General features: G+C 38.1%; 1 protein-coding gene across 9 annotated transcripts in view; it reads right to left on the reverse strand.

Moving 5' to 3' along the window:
• Nucleotides 1-370: 370 nt before the first annotated feature.
• The window catches only part of dock10 (dedicator of cytokinesis 10), a 333,676-nt gene continuing 310,698 nt past the window's right edge, over nt 371-23,348 (reverse strand). For 8 of the 9 annotated variants that reach the window (XM_043702107.1, XM_043702105.1, XM_043702109.1 and 5 more), the window contains 4 exons: nt 21,418-21,518; nt 15,180-15,318; nt 10,578-10,653; nt 371-1,536 (listed from right to left, as the gene is read on the reverse strand). In XM_043702107.1, the coding sequence (XP_043558042.1) occupies nt 1,466-1,536; nt 10,578-10,653; nt 15,180-15,318; nt 21,418-21,518 (387 nt within the window). In that variant the 3' untranslated portion in view covers nt 371-1,465. The remainder of the gene's footprint in view (nt 1,537-10,577; nt 10,654-15,179; nt 15,319-21,417; nt 21,519-23,348) is intronic. The other variant, XM_043702106.1, reaches the window with a different exon arrangement.

Genomic DNA, 23,348 nt, shown 5'->3' on the forward strand with positions numbered 1-23,348 from the left:
GTGATTGAAAGAGATGTTTGGAAAATTTATCACATTATTTCAGCTTGCCAAGTGTGGGAACAATTTGTGTGATGTTATGATAGATTTAAAAATTGGTATAGGGTAAATGTTGAGACTTTCATTTACAATATATAGTTGCCTTTAACTTAGAAAACTGTTGAGAAAGCAGCCAGTTCTGTTGACCATATTAAAACATCCACAAACATACATGAATGTAAGCATACAGATACTGAGCTCTGTGGTCATACAGCGTGATTCACAGATGGATAGCAGAGATTGCGCTGCTGCAGATCCTACAATGCATTAGACAGTCCTGGACTATTAGTGCAATATAGCTGCAACATCCTAATGAGGGGCTTAAACACTGTGCCACAAAGAACAAATTTTATTTATTTAAACATCACATTTACTGGTAAGAAGGCAAAGTTAACAACGAACATAAGAACATCATTAGACAAAAATAGAATGTTGCCATGTGCAAGCATAAAATAAGGGCATGTTCACAGAACCTCTCACAGCTTCCAGACACCAGGCCACAGCTGAAAATAGTTATTAACATTTATTTATTAAAACAAAACTAAACAAATAGTCTGGGATATTTAACAAATATTAACAGGTAGAAAGCCAAGATGGTTAAACATACAGTGAATTTGTGGTTTTCAGATTGCATTCGTGAGCCAATAGCTTATGCTACTTATTTTTTGTGTTGGCTAAACTGCATTAAATTTTAACTTTGAAAGTGCTCCCAATATCTGTTACACCTTTATATATACACACTCAGAAGGGAGTCTGTACTTTCAAGTGAAATCTGAATTTTGTGCTTTCCAGTACTATTTTCTTTTGACAGTATTGATGGTGTTTTCAGCAACAAAGATTTGTAAAAATAAATTTTAAGAAGTTTCTAATGTATGTACACAAATACTTTACATTTTTTTAAACTTGTTATTTTGCTGTTAAATTTCTCTGATCAGTATGTCCATTTAAACTCATTGTAAAATATCTATTTTACATATTAATGTCAATATTTACAGTTAAAATAGAGAATAAAAAGCACTTCAAGATCTTTAAAGGTTATAAAATATCAACATTTCCATTTAAAATAGTACTAGTAAAGGACAAGTTAGGTAGTTTACTGCTAATTGCAAGCACTGTACATTCATATCTTATGCATTACACATATCCACCTTGGTGTAATAAAGGTCACAGAACAACAAAATGTCAAGTAAATAGTGCAGAAACTGCAGGTACTCTGCAAATATGAGTTTCAAGCTGGGACTGTTGTAACTGTTCAGTACAATAAAACAGTTCAATTTTATTTCACATATATGTATTTTGCAACTTGTAATGTTCCCAGCATCCAAGATTTGCCAACATTATAATTTGTGGCAACTTATTGAACAGCAAGTGATATTACTCGGAATTTGATGCGACTGTTACTCCTGATAAGTTATTCGAAGTGGTGGTTCTACTGATTGCTCGGAGCACGTGCTGTCGTTCCACTCCTGGCTGCTTTGTCATGTCCTCCCCGTACACAACCTATTTTGTTGGCAAAAATAAGAAAAGATTTTTAATCAGAGGTACACTTCTTAAAATCCTGCATCATAGGTGAACAGTTGGGGTGGGGATGAGGGTGTGTAGATACTTTGCTACTATTCAGAGAACCTCTGGCATTGAATCAAATTGCAAGATGCACTTGCAATCAATGTTACAAGTGTTATTAACTGAGGGAATGAATTGTTGACAAGTGGAACACAAGGTGTTCACCAAATTGCATTAATAATGCCAAAATATATTTTTAGCAACAAAGGGAGAGAAAATGTGCAAATGTTGACATAGTGCTGCATGTTTGAAATGAAATGTACACCCATTAAAATGGATTGCTACCCACTCTTATTCCTTCAAATTCAGTTAACTGATGAAACAAGCATTGCTTGAATGATCCAGCAACAGGACATTTTAATGCTAGCCTGTGGGATAAAGCTACTCCGATGGTGCAAGTTGTCTGCCTATGAAAGCTAATGGAACAGATCAGGACCATGCATTGCAGCAGTGAAATCTTTGAATATATTGAAATAAAAAATGATAAAAACCAAACAAGTGCTGTAACTGAAAATAAAGTATTAAATAAAGTAGAACTTCTCGTGACATAAAAAGATCTATTTTATATCGCCAATGCATATTTGTAGATGCAATTGAAAAAAGGTGGTGAGTGAGCAGAGTTAGAATTTATTATTAGCCAGCACTCTCTTTATAAAGCAGGGCAAGAAAGATGGCAGTGCAGTGATACATGAAAGGAGATACATGAACAAATCCTTATCCTGTAATAATCATAGATGCTTCAGATGTTATTTCATCTACATTTATTTTTCTTTCTCTCCTGTGACATTTCAGTCATGCAGTACTATGAAAACCCCAAAGGAGTTCCCATCCTCATCCACTTTTTAATTGCAATACCAACCAACCACACTTTTAGAAAAAAAAACTGGCCAAGGGAAGCTTCCTCTGGTTTCATGTCACCATAGTCTTACCAGAGCAGAGGGCTGCTCCCTCATTAGAGAGAAGCAACTGATGGTGTTTAACCTGAGGGCATCAGACCTCAGGCAAGGGAAGAGATTGAGAAGGAGAGTCCTTCATGGTAACCTCAAACCAGTAATAGGAATTGAAGCCATGCTGTTAGCATCACACTGCTCTGCAAACCAACAATTCAACCAACTGAGCTATACCAATTCCCATTCTCTGGTAAGCACAGCAATAACATTAAGCAGAGTATGAAAATCTCAATTGAAATTGAGATGAAATCAGCCTTGGTAATATTCTCTACAATATAAATTATAGGCAGGTTAGATCAATACTTCATCCATTTCTGAAAATGTGTTGCTGGAAAAGCGCAGCAGGTCAGGCAGCATCCAGGGAACAGGAGAATCAACTTTTCGGGCATAAGCCCTTCTTCAGGGCTTCATAAAGGAATGAAACTGGGAATGAAGTGTTTCCAAAAATGTGAAATCAAGCAAGTATGTACATGATTTCCCTTTGTCCAGTGAATCTCAGTCTTATTTATTGCACCTCCCATTCCATACAAAATGGATTTAGCCATGACATGGACTAGGAGGAAGTCGGGGAAGTCCTTAATGAATAGTTTGTTTCAGTATTTACTACTGAGAGGGCCCTTGATGTTTCTGAGGTCAGCGAGAAACAGACTGAAACGCTTGAACAGGTTGATGTTAAAAAGGAGGATGTGCTGGAAATTTTGAAAAATATAAGGAAAGATAAATCCCCATGGGCTAGGGGGACATAGCTTAGATTACTACAGGAAGTGAGGGAAGAGATTGCTGCACCATTGGTGATGGTTCAGCGTCCTCAGTATCAGATAATTGGAGGGTGGCAAATGTTACTCCCTTGTTCAAGAAAGGGAATAGGGATAGTCCTGGGAATTACAGACCAGTCAGTCTTACATCAGTGGTGGGCAAAGTATTGGAGAGGATTCTGAGGGAGAGGATTTATGATTACTTGGAAAATCATAGTGAGGTTAGAGATAGTCAGCATGGCTGTGTGAGGGGTAGTTCATGCCTCACAAACCTTGTTGAATTCTTTGAGGTTGTGACAAAACACATTGATGAAGGTAGAGCGGTGGATGTGGTGTACATGGATTTTTAGCAAGACATTTGATAAAGGTCTCCATGGTATGCTCATTCAGAAAGTAAGGAGGCATGGGATACAGGGAAACCTGCCTGTCTGGATAAAAAATTGGCTGGCACTTAGATGACAGAGGGTGGTGGTTAATGGAAAGTATTCAGCCTGGACCTTGGTGACCAGTGGTATTCCGCAAGGATCGTTCTGGGACCTCTGCTCTTTGTGATTGTTATAAATGACTTGGATGAGGAAGTGGAAGACTGGGTTAGTAAACTTGCTGATGACACAAAGGTTGCTAGAGTCGTGGATAGTGTGGAGGGCTGTTGTAGGTTGCAATGTGACATTGACAGAATGCAGAACTGGGCTGACAAGTTCAACCTGGAAAAGTGTGATGTCATTAACTTTGGAAAGTCAAATTTGAATGCAGATTACAGGGTTAAAGGCAGGATTCTCAGCAGTGTGAAGGAACAGAGGGATCTTGGAGTTCATGTCCATTGATCCACATTGGTTTTCACTAGCGGGGGTTTGAGCTTAAGAGCTGCGAAGTTAATCTGCAGTTCCATAGAGCCCTGGTTAGAGCACACTTGAAAATATTGTGTTCAGTTCTGGTTGCCTCATTATAAGAAAGATGTGGAAGCTTTAGAGAGGGTTCAGACGAGATTTACCAGGATGCTGCCTGGACGAGAGGGCACGTCTTATGAAGAAAGGTTGAGGCAGCTAGGACTTTTATCATTGGAGTTAAGAAGGATGAGAGGTGACTTGATGGAGGTGTACAAGATGTTGAGAGGCATAGATAGAGTGGATAGACAGAAACGTTTTCCCCAGGTGGAAATGCTGTCATGAGTGGGCATAATTTTAAGGTAATTGGAGGAAAGTTTAGGGGAGATGTCAGAGGTAGGTTCTTTACACAAAGAGTGGTAGATGTGTATATTGCACTGCCAGCAGTGGTAGTAGAGTCAGCTACATTAGGGACATTTAAGTGACTCTTGAATAGGCACATGGAAGTTAGTACAATGAAGGGTATAAGGTTAGTCTGATCTTAGAGTAGGATAAAAGGTTAGCACAACATCAAGGGCCGAAGGGCTTGTACTGTGCTGTACTGTTCTATGCTCTATGTGAGCCTGCAAACTTGATTTTATGTTTCTCATCTCACCATAAGTAATGCTGGAGGCAGGTCTTGCAATTTGTTTTCTTCCTTCTATTCTTTAAAAAGGTTAGCATCTCTCCTCATTTAGATGGTACTAAATTAACTTTCCAATATACCAATATATGCTGATTCAAGGATGATGACTACTCAGGGTGGTGTATCTCTGTTGGGGGCCTTCACGTGATTGAACAGGCTGATTCTTGACCCACTGACCTTTGAGCACATGGGGCAGGAAATCACACAGGGTAAGGAGATTTGAAGAGCAGGATCTGTTTCCTTTTCTTCTCTGCTACCAGTTTGCCTCATGAAAACATGATGCAGCTTGATGTTCAAATTGTCAGCACTTTAAGTAATTGGTAGCAAATACCACCCAGTTATTAGTGTCAATAGTGTGATGCTTCAGGCAAAGCTTCAGTGTGTTTTCATAGTGCATTTTGGTTTACCCCTGGAATGTTGGCCATTTGAAAGGTGAGAAAACAGGTCCTGTCAGCAGAGATGTTTTTTGACCATCTAAACAGGCAGAATATCTAGTCTACTAAACTTGGCATTTCCAAGTTACCATGATTGCTTTTGGAGCGTGGCCTCTAAAGGACAGTAGCATTTGATTGACTGTTCAAAACTGAATTCACAATATGGAGCTTTGCCGATGGAATCTCTCTCATGCTTTTATATGATTTGGAGATGCCGATGTTGGACTGGGGTGTTAAAAGTTAAAAATCACACAACACCAGGTTATAATCCAACAGGTTTAATTGGAAGCACTAGCTTTCGGAGCGACGCTCCTTCATCAGGTGGTTGTGGAGGACACCATTGTAAGACACAGAATTTATAGCAAATGTAACATTTTTGTGATTTACATATGAAAAAAGCGAAACTATCATGGTCATTCTAATAGATGAGAGACTCAGCAAACAATCAAGGTATTTTCAATGTACAATTTTAGTTACATCACACTGTAAACTTTTGCTATAAATTCTGTGTCTTACAATTCCTCCACAACCACCTGATAAAGGAGCGGTGCTCCGAAAGCGAGTGCTTCCAATTAAACCTGTTGGACTATAAACTGGTGTTGTGTGATTTTTATGCTTTTATGTGTTTCTGCTATGAGGTCCAAGTCTTACTGCAGTACAGGAGTATGGAGACGATAGCTGCTCTGTACACTAGGACTTCTATTGACTTGTAGAGATCTTTGTCAGCAAAAAAACCCCACTGATGTGTCTGTACAAAGCTGACCTGGTGCAGCTGAACTGTGTTGGGCCACCTCATCAAGTTTGAGAGAGGTGGTTGCCGAGAGATGGAAAGTTCCTGACATATTCCAGAGATCCTCCTTCAACATAAGTTGGAGGTGAAATGTTTAGGTGACCAAATGTGGTGCATTATATGAGTTTTTGTTTTAGCAACATTTAAGGATGGGCTGAATTTCTTAGCTCCAAAAGATTAAAGAGAGTAAGGGAGGCTTGCAAATCTGTTGCAGTGTGGACAACAAAATTACAATCATCTGCAAGTAGTACATCATATGTGTCTAAGGTGGTGCAGTTTTGGCATGGAGATAACTGAAGTTAAAAACCTTTCAACTATTTAAGGCTGAGACCAGAGGGCAATTGATCCTTCTTGAGGTGACAGCCACTGCTAGCTAAACCGTAAATAGTATGGGGGCTTAGCTACCACACAGCCTTCCTTGACCCTGGTCCAAATTTCGAAGGCAGCAGTAACAGATTTCAGTCGCCCACATTTCATCATGAAGCAACTGCAGGATTGTGCAGCACAATCCACAGAGCATGTATTTAATTGGTTCAAATGCTTTGCTTAGGACAACGTATTTTCTTTAAGAGTCCCTGGTGCTACCTTTGACATTTTTCTTGGATTTGTCTGACAAGACCGTGCCAGAGGTACCTCTGGAAGGTGCAAACATTGTGTCTCCTGAAGGACCTCCTCAGCCACAGGAAGTTGACAAATTAGGAGAATGCATGTCAAGATTTAGGAAAAGAGGCACATAGTTTACACAGCATGATTTGGTCTCCTTTATGAACATAGTTACAATTCTTGCACTTCTAAAATCAAAGTTTTTTTTTTCTTTTTCCTTCCAAGGCTATAGAAGGATTGCTTGGAATCTAGATGTGAAGAAAAACACATCAGCTTTGAAGACCACAGGTAGAATGGTATCAGGGCTGCAGGCTTGGTTCTTTTTCATTCATTTGTGCCACCTCACTATCAATGGTAGTCTAACCTATCTGAAGAATACCAATTACCATTATGGACTCACTGTTGAGGACGTTTCAAAATAGTCCTTCCAAGATTGAGGGATGGCATCCTTAAGAAGACAAAATCATCATTTGAATGAAGGGAATTTTGTCCATTGACGACCCTGGTCACATGCTACAATGATCAGAATATTGCTGGATGTCTCTAGCTTTTTCTCTTGCCTCCATATTTGTCTTTGGCATCAGCCTGGATCTGTTGGACTGCTGCCGTTTCGACTCGGGACCTGTAATTGTTCTGTCAGATAATGCAGGCTATTCATTTTCATTTTAGGAGGTCACATATTTCTGGATTGTTTTCAAATCAGTATTGGTGATGATGATGCTCAAGCCAAATGGTCTGAGCACACGTATCCAGTACAGTCAGTTTTATTTGATTCCACTGCTCTGGAATTAAGTTGGATGTGTAGAGATTTTGCAGAATTATCAGGAAATGCAGTTTGTCTCTTGGTTAAGCAGCTTCAGCGCTAAGACACTGAACTTCGCATTTTTGGATTTTGGGACTTAAAATGTTTTTATGCTGTGTCAATTTTCATCAGCAATCAAACAAAGCAATAATTTATCCAGCAGATGTCAGCATAGAGTGAATAACTTGGACATTACTTGGCTCTTTGACCGGAACAATAGCACAAACCAAGTGCTTTGATCAAAGATGCCTGCAAGGTCATTTTGTATTTGTTTGCTGATGGAAGAGAATGTCTGTTTTAATGAAGCCACGCTGAGCACACTTTGTCGGCAGGACTACATTATTTGCATTGACTTTTCTCACCCTATATTTTCAAATGGTTCCCCTCTGGACATTAGCGGATGGCCACATCCAACAGAAAGATAATCTTTTCTTCTTTTGGAAGGATAGTGAGAACTTCACCACCATCAGAACAGAAATTATCAAACATCTTTGTTGGGTTCTAAGTGCTATATAGACAGACATTTTGGACTGGACTGTTTCTGCAATGCCCCTTCAACCTGTGAATCACTACTTTGATGCATTGGTGAAGCTTGTATACACTGACGACTCTTTGACTGATGCTGTTGAGACCTCCTTGCTGTTGGGTGGGCCATGCATGTCTGTGGAAGCATAATGTGAAATCCTACCATGGCAGCTGGGCAAGTTACGTTCAGTCAATTAAATACATCTGGAATAAAAAGCTTATATCACAATAGCGACCATGAAACTATTGGACTGTAGTCAAAATTCACCAGTTTGTTCATGTCCTTTCGGAAATGTTTATTTGGACTGCCGAGGCGCCAGACTCATAGCAATGTGGTTAACCCTTACCTGCTCTTTGAAACGGATTAGCAACCCCATTAAATTGTATAGGATTGAACAATAAATACTGACCTTCTCAGTGATGCCAACATATGAAAATTAATGAAAAGATATTTAGTTAAGTACTAGAAGTACTGTGATGTCAGGACTCCTAAAAATTGAAAAGGAACTAGCATATCAAAAGAATGCTTAAGTCTTGAATGAAAACAACATTAAAAGATGTCATAATTACAACACACAGCATCAAAGAGACATATTAACATATTCTGGGTTTGTAGCATGTTATAATACTCAGCAAAATAATCAGGTGTATTTTAAATGAAAGAAAAACATAAAATGAGATTTATCAACTCTGTCTAGGTTCAGGATAGTATTCTTTCCAGTAGACATCCTGAAGTATGCACTTTCTGGTTTCATAACATCAACAGAAATTATTCAATGCAGCATGGAATCCTAAAGCTATTAGAAAATGTAGAGGAAAGTGCATTGTTAAATCCAACTATGCAGTTTTCACATATGGTCACAATAGTGCACCAGACCATGCTATAAGGACTGAATAAGCAATTACTTCTTCAACTACTTATCTCATAACTCTCAAATTCTTAAGGTACAATTGAGTTGTGCAAATTACTTGCAATTCAATGGTTTTGGAGCATCACAAAGCAACATGCATTTCATTTATTGAGGGAATTTTGGTATATCTCTTGTCCAATTTATCAGAGATAACACTATTGATTCCTAATTATTTGAAAGACAAAAGTCCCTTTAATATTACAATAAGGTTTGGGACGATGGTGGAAGTTAAATGTACTGAAGTTAGAGTGTTTCTATGGTAATAAAATTTTACTGTCATTGGCTGTTGTGCAACAATATATTTTCTGCTGTTGTCTGTTGGTTATCATATTTTATTTCATTCTTTTATTGCTTGCTTGTCACCAGCTATAATTGTTAGCAGAGTACTATTTGTTTGGTAGTTGGCTGTCTAGAAGGAACATGAAATTAGATTTTCCTACAAGTCGGGATAGATCTGATGCTAAAAATATTATTGAAGCATAAGGATTCTGATATTGTCTTTTAAATTTTGTTTGATCACGTTTTTTTTGGCAAAAATGATTTACTTTACTTGGTATGGTTAATAGCAAATTTATTTGTAGGCTTTTCACTTCAGAAGCAAGCTACCACAAAGTAAACTTTCTTCCATGCAAAACCAAGATAGAAAGCTATATGTTCATCAGGTTAATGAATCACACATTTTGTCCCGGGCATATAAAATGCACAACTATAGACACAGAATTAGAAGTCTACAAAATGCATGAGATTATAGACCATTACAACACAGTGTAAAACATAGAATTAAAACTTGTTAATAATTTTTATAAATTTTTGACAATTCTAATTTTCAAATATTGCAACTATATATATATATATATATAAAATATATCCAATTATTGAATATTCTGGTGTTATTACTATAAAAGCTGTAATTCTCGATGTTCTTGCTTGACATAACAGTCTTTTTATATATGGGCTCCTGTCCATCAGTACAAAAATATTATCAGTTGACTTCTCAGAACATTTATTCCCTAATTTAGTAATTTTTAATTTAAAAACTAAGTTAACTTTGGAAACCTTTAGAGATTAACGGGGAGTATCCTTTTAGGCAGCTGCCATAAACATTTCTTGCAAAACTGTAACTAGAAAGTTTAATGTGTTAAAATTCAGATTGCAGAAGCAACAGTATCTTTTGCGAAAAAGAATAACATTATCCACACAAGCAACTGATAGCATGACTGAAAGCCAGAGATTTTTTAAACACGATTATCAACATAAAATATAATGTGTCACGTTGTTTGTTATCAGGGAGGAAGGGAGCAGATGTAAGCTCAGGTCTCTCCACATAATGAATTTTTCGCATTTTGACAATGGAGGTTGGCACAGCACTTCACAAAATAAAGTGTGTGCTTCTGTTTGTTTGTGTTTGTGTGTAAAACAAAAACATTATAAAATTAAATAAAATGCATCATTTTCTTCTTAAGTATTTCATGTTTCTTTGCTGACAGGTGGATTTCTAAATGGATACAATCATATAATCCAAATACTGAGTTTAACGCATTGTCATTTAACCAGAAAACAAACAAATAGAATTACTACACTTGTGTGATTTATGTAACACCTTTGGGAAGCTATTTCACAGTACATTAACAAAAATGAAAATAGAAGTTGAAACATTGTAAAGAGTAGAACTTCATCATTGACAGAGATCTAGACATACCATTTTTGGTAACGGTAGTGAAGGAGGTAATAGACTGAGAAGAGTAGAAGTTGGAAGAAGTGTAAGCATAATTCAGCTGCCAAAGAAAAATCAAAACAACAAAGTGAGTATATTCTGTTGAAGATTCGATGCTCAAATATTGCATCATAACAAGTTATTAAATAATTTAAGATTCACTTTAAAATCAATTTTTAATTAAATGATATTAATTACAAAATTTGCATTATCAGTTATCAAGAGCTCAAGAAATCCAGGTTATAAAAATCAGATGCTCTGTCAAATAACTGCTGCTCTGCTGGTGATTTCTTTTTTTCTAAATTGCAGACATTGGTTTGATCTCAGACAATGTATTATCTGTTCATCTAGTATCAGCAATGTCATTGCTAGCCACAGCATGATTTCTTTTTGATCTATTTCAGAAACATACCTTTATAGCCTCAAAATAGTATATTTGTTGCATAAGGCAGATGCTTTCATTTATGAAAAAGAAACAATGTAATTGAATGCCAAATAGGAGCAATTTGTGAGAAAATCTATATCAATTTTGAACTATGTTGAAATAATACAACTTATTGTACACAGAAGCTTCACTCCCAATGCCTCTTTAATTGAGGTTCAGCACAACTAAATAGCGCAGAACTGAAAAATAATATCCTGGTGTATAGCATCATCAAATCCTGTGGGATTGTACCTCAGCAAAGATGAATATAAAGTTAAATATATTGCACAGGAAACATACACAATGAAAGGATGTCAATTAACAACCATGTATTAAGGAAGAGGGTGTAAGGTTTCATTTGTTTATGTACATTTCCTGCCCACATTGTGCAGTCTGTGATGAAATAGTGCCTCTCAATGTAGATTTCAAAGAAATTCGCTTACAACAAATTAGCAATCTTTTGTGGTGAGAATGATCCCTTTCTTTACAATTGTTTGAGTCGGTGCCAAGTCAAGGAGATCTCCAGGCATCTAGCAACAGTGACATCATTAGGTAGTGCAACCAGACAATCGCATTGAAGCCTCCTCAATGATAGCAAATCAGGAAATACAATGAACTAATTTCTCACTTTTAATTAAACTCTTAGAAAGAATGAAAACGATTACAATGTACACACTGATAAAGTTAAAAGCTCACATACCAGAAGTAAACTTAAAAATATAGACTCATAGACATTTACGAAATGGAAAGAGGCCATTCGGCCCATTCTGTCTGTGCCAGTAAACAAAGATCTGACTAACTATAACTATTTTCAAGCTCTTAAGTCATAGCCTTTGAAGCTAATAAAACACAACTGAATACCTGAATACTGTTTAAATGTTATGCAAGAGTTTCCAACTCAAACACTCTTTTAGGCATTGAATTTCAGACTTCCACCATCCTCTGAGTGTAAATAACTTCTCATTTCTCCTCTTACCCTTCTATCTTCTACCATTAATCTCCTGGCTACTGACCCCTCTACAAATGGAAAAGGTGCCTTCTAATCCACCCTATCTATGCCTCTCATAATTGTGTCACCTCTATCAGGTCCCCTCTTAAACTTCATTGTTCCAACAAAAACAACCATAGCCTATCCAATCTTCCCTCAATGCTCAAACCCTCCAGCCTATGCAGCATTTTGCTAAATCTTCTTTACATCCTCTCCGGTACAAACAAATTCTTCCTAAAATAATCTATATTTGAATGTTTGTCTATCTATTTGGAAAACACAAGTTTAATCAGAACAGAGAAATTCAATCTTCCACAAATATTAAATTAGTTTTCCAGAGGCACTGAGGTTGTCTAGCAGTAATCCTGAACATAACAGATAGTTAAAAATCCAATTACAGATAATTAAACAAGTTTTACGGGAGTTTCTCAGTGAGATGAACAGCATAAATATATATATATTCCTGTCAGTTCACTGATTTCCCTAAGATTGTATTTTTGTTGGATAAAGCATTGTTCCTTCAACAGCGCACCCTGCTGGAAAGTTACAGACAGAAAGTTCTGGATTTCTGTTGGTGAATAGCAAATTCACCATACTCAACAAAGAATTAATTGCTTAAAAAGGTCTGCAGTTATGCAACAATTTTACCAGTAAATAAACAAAATGTAAGGACCGGTATCTTTTTTCTGTTTTTTTTTAAACAGTGGACTGAAATAAAGAAGAACTGTTTTGAAATTAATGTTTTGAAAGGATGGTTGCAAGGTTTGAATGCAAGAAACTTATACTCATGACAAGTATTGTTTGAACTAGCAGTAACTGAAGTGGTTGCAGGTGAATAGGAGCTGAAGGGTTCTATATTTAGATATGGCTCTGGTTGGAAATACAAACTTATTGATCTATGGACTAATGACCAGTTACTGATGACAAGGGCCTTTGCTTGGCAACAACCTGTTTCAAGAAGACCACCATCATCCTGGTACTAAAGAAAACTCATGCAGCATGTCTCAATGACTACCACCCAGTAGCTCTGGCCTCCATAATTATGAAGTGCTTCAAGAGGTTAGTCATGGCTCACACCAGCCTGCCTTGATCCTTGTAATTCACCTACCATTGCAACAGGTCCATGGCAGACACCACCTCCCTGGCCCTACACTCATCCTTGGAACATCGAGATAACAAGGATACTTGAGTCAGGCTTCTACGTATTGACTGCAGTTCCACATTCAAGACTATAATTCCAACCAAACTAATGTCCAAACTTTGAGATCTGGCTGTCTGCTCTGCTCTGTGCAACTGGATAGACTTCCTGACCCCTAATTCACAATCCGTGACAACAGGCAACAGCACCTCCTCCATGACAATTCTCAACACTGGCACCCCACAAGGCTACATACTCAGCCCCCTACTATACTCCCTATACACACAACACTGTGTGACCAAATTTCATTCTAACTCCATCTACAAGTTTGCTGATGACACCATTATAGGCTGGATCTCAAACGATGATGAGATGGAATACAGGTAGTTTTCTTATAACATCATGGTTCAGTTCCCATGCGATCTTGCTTAATAAGAAAATCATGAAATTCCAACAGCATTTAAAGTAATGGGGCCGGAATCATGTTATAACCAATATAGGTAAGGAAAGTTCGTGTTCTACAAATATCGGTCTAAATTCAATTTGTTTTGCTGAAACACATGCTATAGGTGAACCACCTGTATAGGAAAGAGATAGAGTCATTGGTGGCATAGTGTAAAGATAACAATCTCTCCCTCAACATCAGCAAAACAAAAGAGCTGGTCATTAACTTCAGGAAGCAGTGTGGAGTGCTCGGCCCCATCTACATCAATGGGGGCTGAGGTGGAGATGGTTGAGTGTGTCAAGGAGTCTATCTCAGATTGTTTGCCATCCCTCAGCTTGATTTCAGGTGTGAATTGCAGACATTGTGGACTCATTCATAAAATACATTGGTCCCTAACTGGTTGGTAAAATAAGGGGTAGTGCTCATAGGACGCACATTATCTATGTACAATTGTCACACCAACTGCAAAAGAAGTCAAATGTGCATTTAATGCAGAAATTCAAATATTGTGATACATCATTCACTAGTTAAATTCACGAAAAAAACATCTTATTTTTCTGGCTTACCAGCAAAATGCACTGACCAGAGTAATGTTGTGCATTTGTATGCTGGATATGTATTAAAGTAATTATAGGAAGTTCCTTCTTATCCATTTCAGTCCAAGATCGATTTTCATAACTTGTTAAATATAACTACTGGCTGTTAGCCTGCCTGGTATTGAAAATTAACTGATGTGGCTGTCTCATTGCTTTGTTCTGGTGGAGTGGGGAGTAGAATGGCTTTCCTCTCTTTCTTTCTCCTCAATTGATTGCAATATGGTTTGGTGTGTTTATTGGTGGGATAGGGGAGTGTTCGAAATGTCATGCTTGTAATTCAAAAAGGGTTCCATAAGTATCCAAAAATGATGCATGAAATGGAACCTGTCACTTGGGTGATTTTTCAGGAAACTCAGTCCATCTGACCAGATTTCCCACTAAAAACTGATGGCAGCCTTTTTATTCAGTGCAAGTTGGTTTTAAAGGAGGACTGACCTCCACCACTTGTTGGTAGATAGGGTTAGAATGGTTATTCTTGACCAGTGGGCTGAAGGGCCTTTTTCTTGTTCTGTCGATATCAATGACACCATTTCCTGCTCCTGCCCACAAACCAAATTACGGTCAGAATAAATACATGGGATCTTCACGCAGCTGAAGTCATGAGAAATTGAATGGACATCTGAGGTACATTTGCTTACTTGTGGGTTTTGCTCCTCAAAGCCATCTAATCTCAACACAGTTGTTTCTGTAAGTTTCTCAGGAACCTTACCTGCTACTCAGAGGTTTTTTTTTAATACTCCCAACAGGTCTGCCACTTCTCCCCTTTAAGATACGGTTGCTAGCTCTTTAAATGCAGCCACAATGAGCCATTTCCTGCTGCCAGAGCACCAAGCCATCTACCGGAGAGCAGGTTTAAAGCTCACAATACAATGAGGACCTTAAATGCCTTCTGCATTCCCCTCTGGATGGGCAACATGCATCATCCAAGGCCGGGCAAACAAATAGAAAGAACTGTGCAACTTACATGGTGACAGCAGTTATATGAGAAATGCTAACCTGCTCATTCATGACTGTAGACAACTCGCTGAGCAGATCCCTGTAGTGGGACTTCATCTCCTCCTGGTATTCTAATTGGTCTTCTTTAATAAGCCGTTCATTAACCTCCAGAGCATGTCCACATGCAGCTGCAAATTGTCTACACAGAGAAGGTAAAAAATAAAAATAAGCAAATCACTGAACATTTTATATTGATTTCCAGAATGTCATTGAAGCTTTTAATAGTGATGTAAGTTTTAGATATAGAAGTTAATAGCCAGCTGAATGGAGCACTGACTGGCTATAGGCACCGAAAGGAGTCAAGGCAACCGACTCTAAAAGGAGATCTGCTTCAACTTATAAAGGGAGACAGGACCATTACAAAAGGTACAAAGCATGGAGTCGTTTGGTTCAATAGCGAAATGATTGCAGTAATAAGAGTGTCTTAGTACATTCAAAAACTGGAGAATCAATTGCACAAAGGAAAGGCCAGAATGATGCAGAAATTAGAACATGTAAGTGGGTTGTAAATATTAAGTTCCCAAAGGAGTATCAAAGAAAACCAAAGGAATATGGTTACATCAAGGAAAGGTGAAAAGATTAAGGTAGATGAGAGATGGTTGAAGTAAAAGAGTAATGAAGCTGAACAAGAGAGAATATTAAAGTCATCTACTTGGATTTACAATAAGAATATCAGGGCTAACCCTTCACTATGGGACAGGATCATTACTAGTTTTTAAGTCAAGTTACAGGAGAAGGCCAGGATCAGTTGTGTTCTGTGAATACTTGCCACAGACTGACTGTGAAAGGCTGCTGCTGAATGTGTAACACTGTGCTGAAACAATTTTTTGAGTCAGGATAGACAACCAGACCCTGCAGTTTAGTAGGTTGCAGGCTACTGTCTGTGTCACTTAAAAGTAGTTTTATTCATTATGGTCTGTTTTGTACATAGTTTAAAGCAATTTGCTGCTCAGTGTCATAATTGATTTCTTTCTGTTTTACAGTACATGGTTTTTTTGTGTCTGTGAAACAAAGGCTATTTTTAAAAGCTTTTAGAGTAATTATAGTGAATTCTGTGTTGGAGTGGATGGATCTTGGGGCTAAAAATGTGCTGTCAAGTTTAAGAATTTGAGGATTCTGGTTCCTGCCACAGTTCTCAACAGTTTGAGGGAATTTTAATTTAGGCTAGGATGTTGCTAATTGGAATTAAGGGATAAACATATTAGGTGACCTGAGTTCCAAAGACAAAAAAGAAATAGAGGTTTGAGAAGATTTGAGGATTTAATCTAAAATGCTGCAATGAAACTACAGGGCGAGGGGAAATTGTCAAGATTTAAAGATTCAAATTATTGGGCATAAGTGACAGTGTGCCTTTGAGGCTAAAACATTTGCCACAACCGTGTGTGAGGCTCTCATTTTTAAATTTCAAACTCTCACACCAAATTAAAGAAGCAGTAATTGATATGTGGTCAAATTAAAGAGAACACAAAAATACAAGACTCACAATCTCCTGATTTGAAATGGTTATTGTATGGAGGCAAACAATATGCACTTCCAAACTGATTGCCCTGAACATTGGCCCCAAGTAATGAATTTAAAAGCTAGTTTAAGCTCGGGTCATAGAATTTGTAGCACTCGTCAAACTACTTAAGGGGAAAGAAATTAAACCTGCATATCCACAGATAGTAGGCTTGCATTTAGAATGATGCATGATTATATGATCACCTGAGGCAGGGAAGAACACACATTAACATTAGTCATGAAAAGGTAACTGGAATCTTACAGAGCAGCAGGAAGTTGCAATTATCAAAGCTAAGATTCACCAATCATCTCAATTGGAACAGTGTAAAAGGATTAAGGAACGGATATGTCCTACTCTGAAAACCAGCTCAGCACTTCAAGGATCTTACAGGTTCTCCACAGGTGGGACTAGATTGGGTTGGGATATCTGGTCGGCATGGACGGGTTGGACCAAAGGGTCTGTTTCCATGCTGTACATCTCTATGACTCTATGACTATTATAGCTGTGTGTTATTACTTCTGTCAGATTAATACCATTCACATATTTGTTGTCAAATTGTAACATATTCAACATTTGTAGCCTGAATGAGAGAAACTGCTAAACACCATCAAATGTGCATGAACACATGGTTTAGCTATATGGCTAAACTGCACCACAAAAATTATTGATTCAATTGGCAATTGTTAATTCAAAAAATAAAATTTGGAATTGCTACAGAAAGTATCGAGAGCCAGTCAGTACTTTTCATGAATTAGCTAAAGCGAGCTTGCTGACTCCTAAAATGATAACTAACAAAATAACGTTCAAATAGAATTTTAAGTCCCATTTAAATGTTACAAACATGATCATAAAATATCCAGTACAGGGGTTGTGGGAGATAGTAATAAAATACTTCCCAATATGCAAATAAATGACTTGCTGCTTGGGTGTAAAGAATGTCTGCCCATATTCCAGATGGATAGGGATGAAAACCATGTATGATATTAGTATGACCTTTAACTGTAACCTTGCATTTGCCAGTACCAACTACAAACTGAGACAGGTGGCAGCCCATAGAGAAGGGGAATATTGTGGAACCACTGAGAGTCTCCATACCAGTCTGGTAGGATCCACTGTCCAGTGAGCAACTCATGTTTTCACTTTCAACCCCCAGGCCCAATAATAATCAGACATTCCGTGATAACTAACATCTGGCCTCCTCCTAAGGACTAGATGAACATAACCCCAATAATCCAACTGAGGACTTGCTGAGGTACCTGCTGCAATGAGGGGATGCAAATTCCAAAACTGCCAGATCATCAATGAATGATGAAAGTGTCCTGGACAGTAATGAAGCAATATCAGTAAAACCAAAAAGAAGTCAAAACACTGGGCAACAATGTGGAAGCCAAACAAGCAGATGGTTCATGACTGGGGTATTAGGGTGAATGCTCAAGAATGTTCATTCCTGGATGAGAATTGCTTCTGATAGTGGTGGTGTAGTTGATCAGGGTTGAGATTAAGATTGAATCTGGAACTGTTTATCGATTAATGCTGATGGGCATCATCGAAAGCAATATCTGAAGAGGATCTGGCAGATAGGTGAGAGCTACTGGGAAGATACAAATTACAGCAGCACAGACCCTTTGGAACTTGCAAATCTAACCTACTGACTGGCCACCAGTATATTCGGCAACGAATTAGAACCACTAATGATATTGTATTCCTTGGGCATGGACATAGAGTCATAGTCATAGAAATGTACAGCATGGAAACAGACCCTTCGGTCCAACTTGTCCATGCCGACCAGATATCCCAACCCAATCTAGTCCCACCTTCCAGCACCTGGCCCACATCCCTCCAAACCCTTCCTATTCATATACCCATCCAAATGCCTCTTAAATGTTGCAATTGTACCAGCCTCTACCATATCCTCTGGCAGCTCATTCCATACACGTACCACCCTCTGTGTGAAGCAATATCCTTGTAAATCTTTTCTGAACCCTTTCAAGTTTCACAACATCTTTCCGATAGGAAGGAGACCAGAATTGCATGCAATATTCCAACAGTGGCCTAACCAATGTCTTGTACAGCCACAACATGACCTCCCAACTCCTGTACTCAACACATAAGCCAAAATGAGGGAGGGAAGTAAGACATAGGTATAGAAATTAACATTTAGCTAAAAATTTGGATTTCATATTTGTCACAAAGGTGATATAAAAGCAGGTTGTATAACAAAAGTAATTTGCAAAATTTATTTGGAGCCAAAACTAAGATAGCCAAAAAATGTGTGTGAAGAACGACATTTCTATCAAAGACTGCAGTATTGTTGCTTTCGTTTACTAGATGGAAATCTGTAGATATTTATATATAAAAGTGGCATAGAGCACATCAATTTGGCAGCAAGATTGCTGGGAACCAAATTATAATTGAAAATTTATGGTATGTATATTTTCTTCATGGTTCGGGCAGACACCTGTAACACTCATTAATCTCACTGAACATAAAAATTAGGAAACTCAAGACTGTTAAAAGTCATAGCTCAGCAGTTGACAACTGAAGGTTATAACAAAAATATATTTTTGAGAAATAATTTTCTTTGGAACCAAGAGAAGCTCGCTCTAGCTTTTTAAGAGTCACAATTGAAATTCCCTCTCCTTTCCATCTGCCCTGGGCCTTAATGAGAGCCAATGACAATAAGGTAAGCACTTTAATATTAATATTTCTCATTGGATAAATTGTCTTGTTTGTATGAATCCACAAGTCATAATTAGCTCCACCTGGTTCGCTTTTCTAGCTTTTCTATATTGCCTTGTGGATGTTGAAAGATACAAGTCTTTACAATATTTACCTATCATTTTATGAAAATGACTTGTTACAAGCCATTTTGTTTGTTTCCTTTCCTTTCCAGAGCCAATTATTCCATTTACATACATTCCAAAATCATTAAAATCCTCCCACACTGCCATGTATGTATCCTTCTGTTTATGACATCATCATTTGGTGAAATAGCGGTCAACTCAGCTCTGGCTTGGAACTCTTTCTTTAAATTATTCCTCCTAGGCATTGAATATAAGCACAAGTGAGACCAAGGGATATCGAGATATGATATGAAAGCAGAGTTGAGTGACAAGATCAGCCATGAGTTGATATAAGGGGTACATAATAACATGAGAAATTGGAACAGGAGTAGACCACTTGGACCTTGAACCTACTCCACCAATCAGTAAAATCATGGTATTGATATTCCGCCTCAACTCCATTTTCCATTCTCTCTCACTAACAGAAAAGCCTTCAAAAACTATCAATATCACTTGGATAAACTAAAGACTGAGCATCCACAGCCCCTTGGATCAAGAATTCCAAAATTATGTTTACTTCAGCTTCTATCCGTTATGTATTCCAACATCTACTTTCCACAGCCAAAAACTTTACAAAATTGTTAATTTTTTTCTGGCTTGATCTTAACATTTCAATTCAATGACCCTACCTCAGAATTAGACTGCAACCAGTTCAGCTGAGTTTCACCAGCAATTTCTATTGTTGTTTCATACCTTCAGGATTTGTTCTTTATTTTATGTTATAGTCAATGTTTTCTTCAAATTCTGACTGCTATCATGGATCATTTGTTGTAACGCCTTTAAGGTTAACGTTGCTTATACACACGTGCACGTATTAAAGGGACCATTGTTTCTGTCTGACCTCTATGTTTGACACTGGCATTTTGTCAACTGATGTCTTAGAGGGAAGATGCGTCATTACATGCCTGGGTTTCATTGTTCTGCCACACACACACACACACACACACCGTGGAATTCCACAACAAATCAAACACACAAAGAAGGTCAATATAGTTTTCAGTGCCAGGAGAAAAATGGATGATGGAGAAAGAAAGTCAGGTGAGGTTTTTTGATCATTATTGCCCATTTTCTTCTGATAATGAAAGTTGAAATTACCCCTAAAAAATATATCTAAAAAAGCTCGAACTCAGCAGGATTCTGGCTTGTACGAAATTTCAAACCGATGGCCCAGATTCTTGATGAAGGAGAACGGAAAGACCTGGCAGAAATTTGTAGCAATTATCTCTAATACTGCGAAAATAATTTTGTTGGTAAGTTGAGTGGCCTACTTTCCAAAATGCTGCTATTGTTAAGCCTTCATCATATTGAAGATTGTTATCAGTTGATTACACTGACTATGAAACACAAAGAAACAAGGCGACAATTGAAAATACTAAGTAACTACAGCAGTACAATTCATCACAATTTGAAGATGCCGGTGTTAGACTGGGATGTACAAAGTTAAAAATCACACAAGACCTGGTGTTGTGTGATTTTTAATACAATTCATCACTGCTGCTGCTCTTTGAAGGTTGGGATAAAATCGAGGAATTTGATTGTTCAGCTTATTTCTGATTATTTATTTGCAACTTTTTGAGTTGTTCACTGTTACACGATATTCAGTTAGTAACTTAAAAGCAAATACTTTCATTACAGATTCTTATGCAGTCAACATGGTGCTTTGAGGCTTGACAGACTCAAGTGCAACTTTTCAAATATAGAATGTCTATGAAAGCCACAGGATGGCAGAAGGCTGTTAGATATAAAATCTTTAATTATATAGATTTGACTTTCTGACCATGTAGTTTGCATATTACTAACACCTTAAAGTGCGAGAAATCTTTAGATCCATACACATGTACCATAGCAGGAATTTTTTAAAATTAGTTTAGTGTTAAACTTCCCTCATTCTTACCTGAAAATTTCTTTGAGGAGTTTAACTTGGTTGTCTGGATACTTTTTTGCATTCTTTTCCTCTAGAAATGCCCAAGCGTAAGCCATGGGTCCTGCATTTACCTATGCGAACAAAGATTTGACTAAATGAGCATTACTGCAAGTTAATAAAGTTGGTACTAGAACAAGAGAATTATATACAGTGTTATGAACAAAGTATAAGTATTAGAATCATTATTCAAATTAGAATAATAGAATAAATCAGGCAACAAGAAAAAGCTGCATGGATCACCAAATTCATTCCTTCCAAACTAATGAGCTTGATATTATATGCCCCTCTGGGTGTGTTTATGGTGGTAAGACACACGGTTTAAGTCAGGTAGGGAGACCACCATGTTCCTACCCATTCTCGAGCTCAGTCCCAGAGGAGAGGGTGGATAGCAGCTGATATCAACCCACCGAATGTAAATAAATAATTATCGGTCAACTGAGTGTGTAAAAAGGTCAATGGACCCCAAAATTACATTGCCCATGGGATAAAATAGTTGGCATGCACAGCCAGGTACGATTGGGATTTTTGTCTTTTTTTCAAAAATGCATTGAAAATGGTGGGAAGGGAGTAACAGCTTCAATGACGTGCCCTTTGCCTATCAGGAGCACCTCCGAAGAAGACAATGTTTCCTACCTTCTTATTGGCACTTTAAAATCCACATGAAAACTCCTCAATGGGATGCGCATTAAAACTCCTGCCCACCCATGGATTCTCAACATATCATAAAATCACTACAGTGTGAAAACAAGCCCTTTGGCCCACCAAGTTCACACCGACCCTCCAAAGAGTAACACACCCAAACCCTTTGCCATACCCTGTTACTCTACAGACAAATGCACCTAACCTACACTTCCCTGAACACTATGGGCAATTTAGTATAGTCAACTCACCTGACCTGCACATCCTTGGACTGTGGGAGGAAACTGGAGCACCCGGAGGAAACCCACGCAGACACAGGGAGAAGGTGCAAACTCCACACAGACAGTTATCTGGCGCTGTCAGGTAGCAGTGCTAACCACTGAGCCACTGTACTGCTCCATATCCTACTTCGGAATCCAACAGTCTCTCATTTTGTGGACCTAAAAGTGCCCAGCACAGAACTCTGGCACTGCCAGGACTGCAAGACCCACCAGCCAATTAGGTTGACCTGCAGTGCAGCGGAAGTCCCACACTGCTTTAACTTAACACTTTCTGACGGTAGGACCATGTTGTTATTGGCTGATTGCCTCAGCTCTGACTTTTCTTCCAGGAAGGTGAGCGGTCTGCCATTATTTTCTGCACAATTTCTAATTTCCCATAACCATGACTTAATCCAGATTATTTAATCATCTATGGGGAAAGTGTGTTAAAATAAATACTCTGACCTCTAACACAATCAAGATCAATCATGTTGTATATTGAGACATCCTTCATTCAAACTTGACTATCTAGTTTCTCAAAAAAAAAGGGGCTAAGGAGATTAAATGGAATTAAATCACCACAATAGCCGTGTAGCACAAGATATCATGTCATAGTTTGACCTATTATAAATTAGATTTCGCTAACTCATATTACATTAATTTAACGATTAATCTTTGGCCATTCCCACACTCCTCCAAGTCAGAATTAATTTATTAATTTGTGGATGGCCCATTTTCCCTGCAACGTAAATGCATTTCTTCACATCTGTCAATATTCACCTAACTAACTCTATCTGGATGTATACCACAGAACGAGAAAGTGAGGACTGCAGATGCTGGAGTACCAGAGTTGAAAATTGTGGTGCTGAAAAAACACAGCAGGCCAGGCAGCATCCGAGGAGCAGGAGAATCGACGTTTTGGGCATAAGCCCTTCTTCAGGAATGAGGCTGGTGTGCCAAGCGGGCTGAGATAAAAGGTAGCGGGGAGGGAATTTGGGGGAG

Source organism: Chiloscyllium plagiosum, chromosome 13 (genome assembly GCF_004010195.1).
Source record: "Chiloscyllium plagiosum isolate BGI_BamShark_2017 chromosome 13, ASM401019v2, whole genome shotgun sequence".
Lineage (NCBI taxonomy): Eukaryota > Metazoa > Chordata > Chondrichthyes > Orectolobiformes > Hemiscylliidae > Chiloscyllium > Chiloscyllium plagiosum.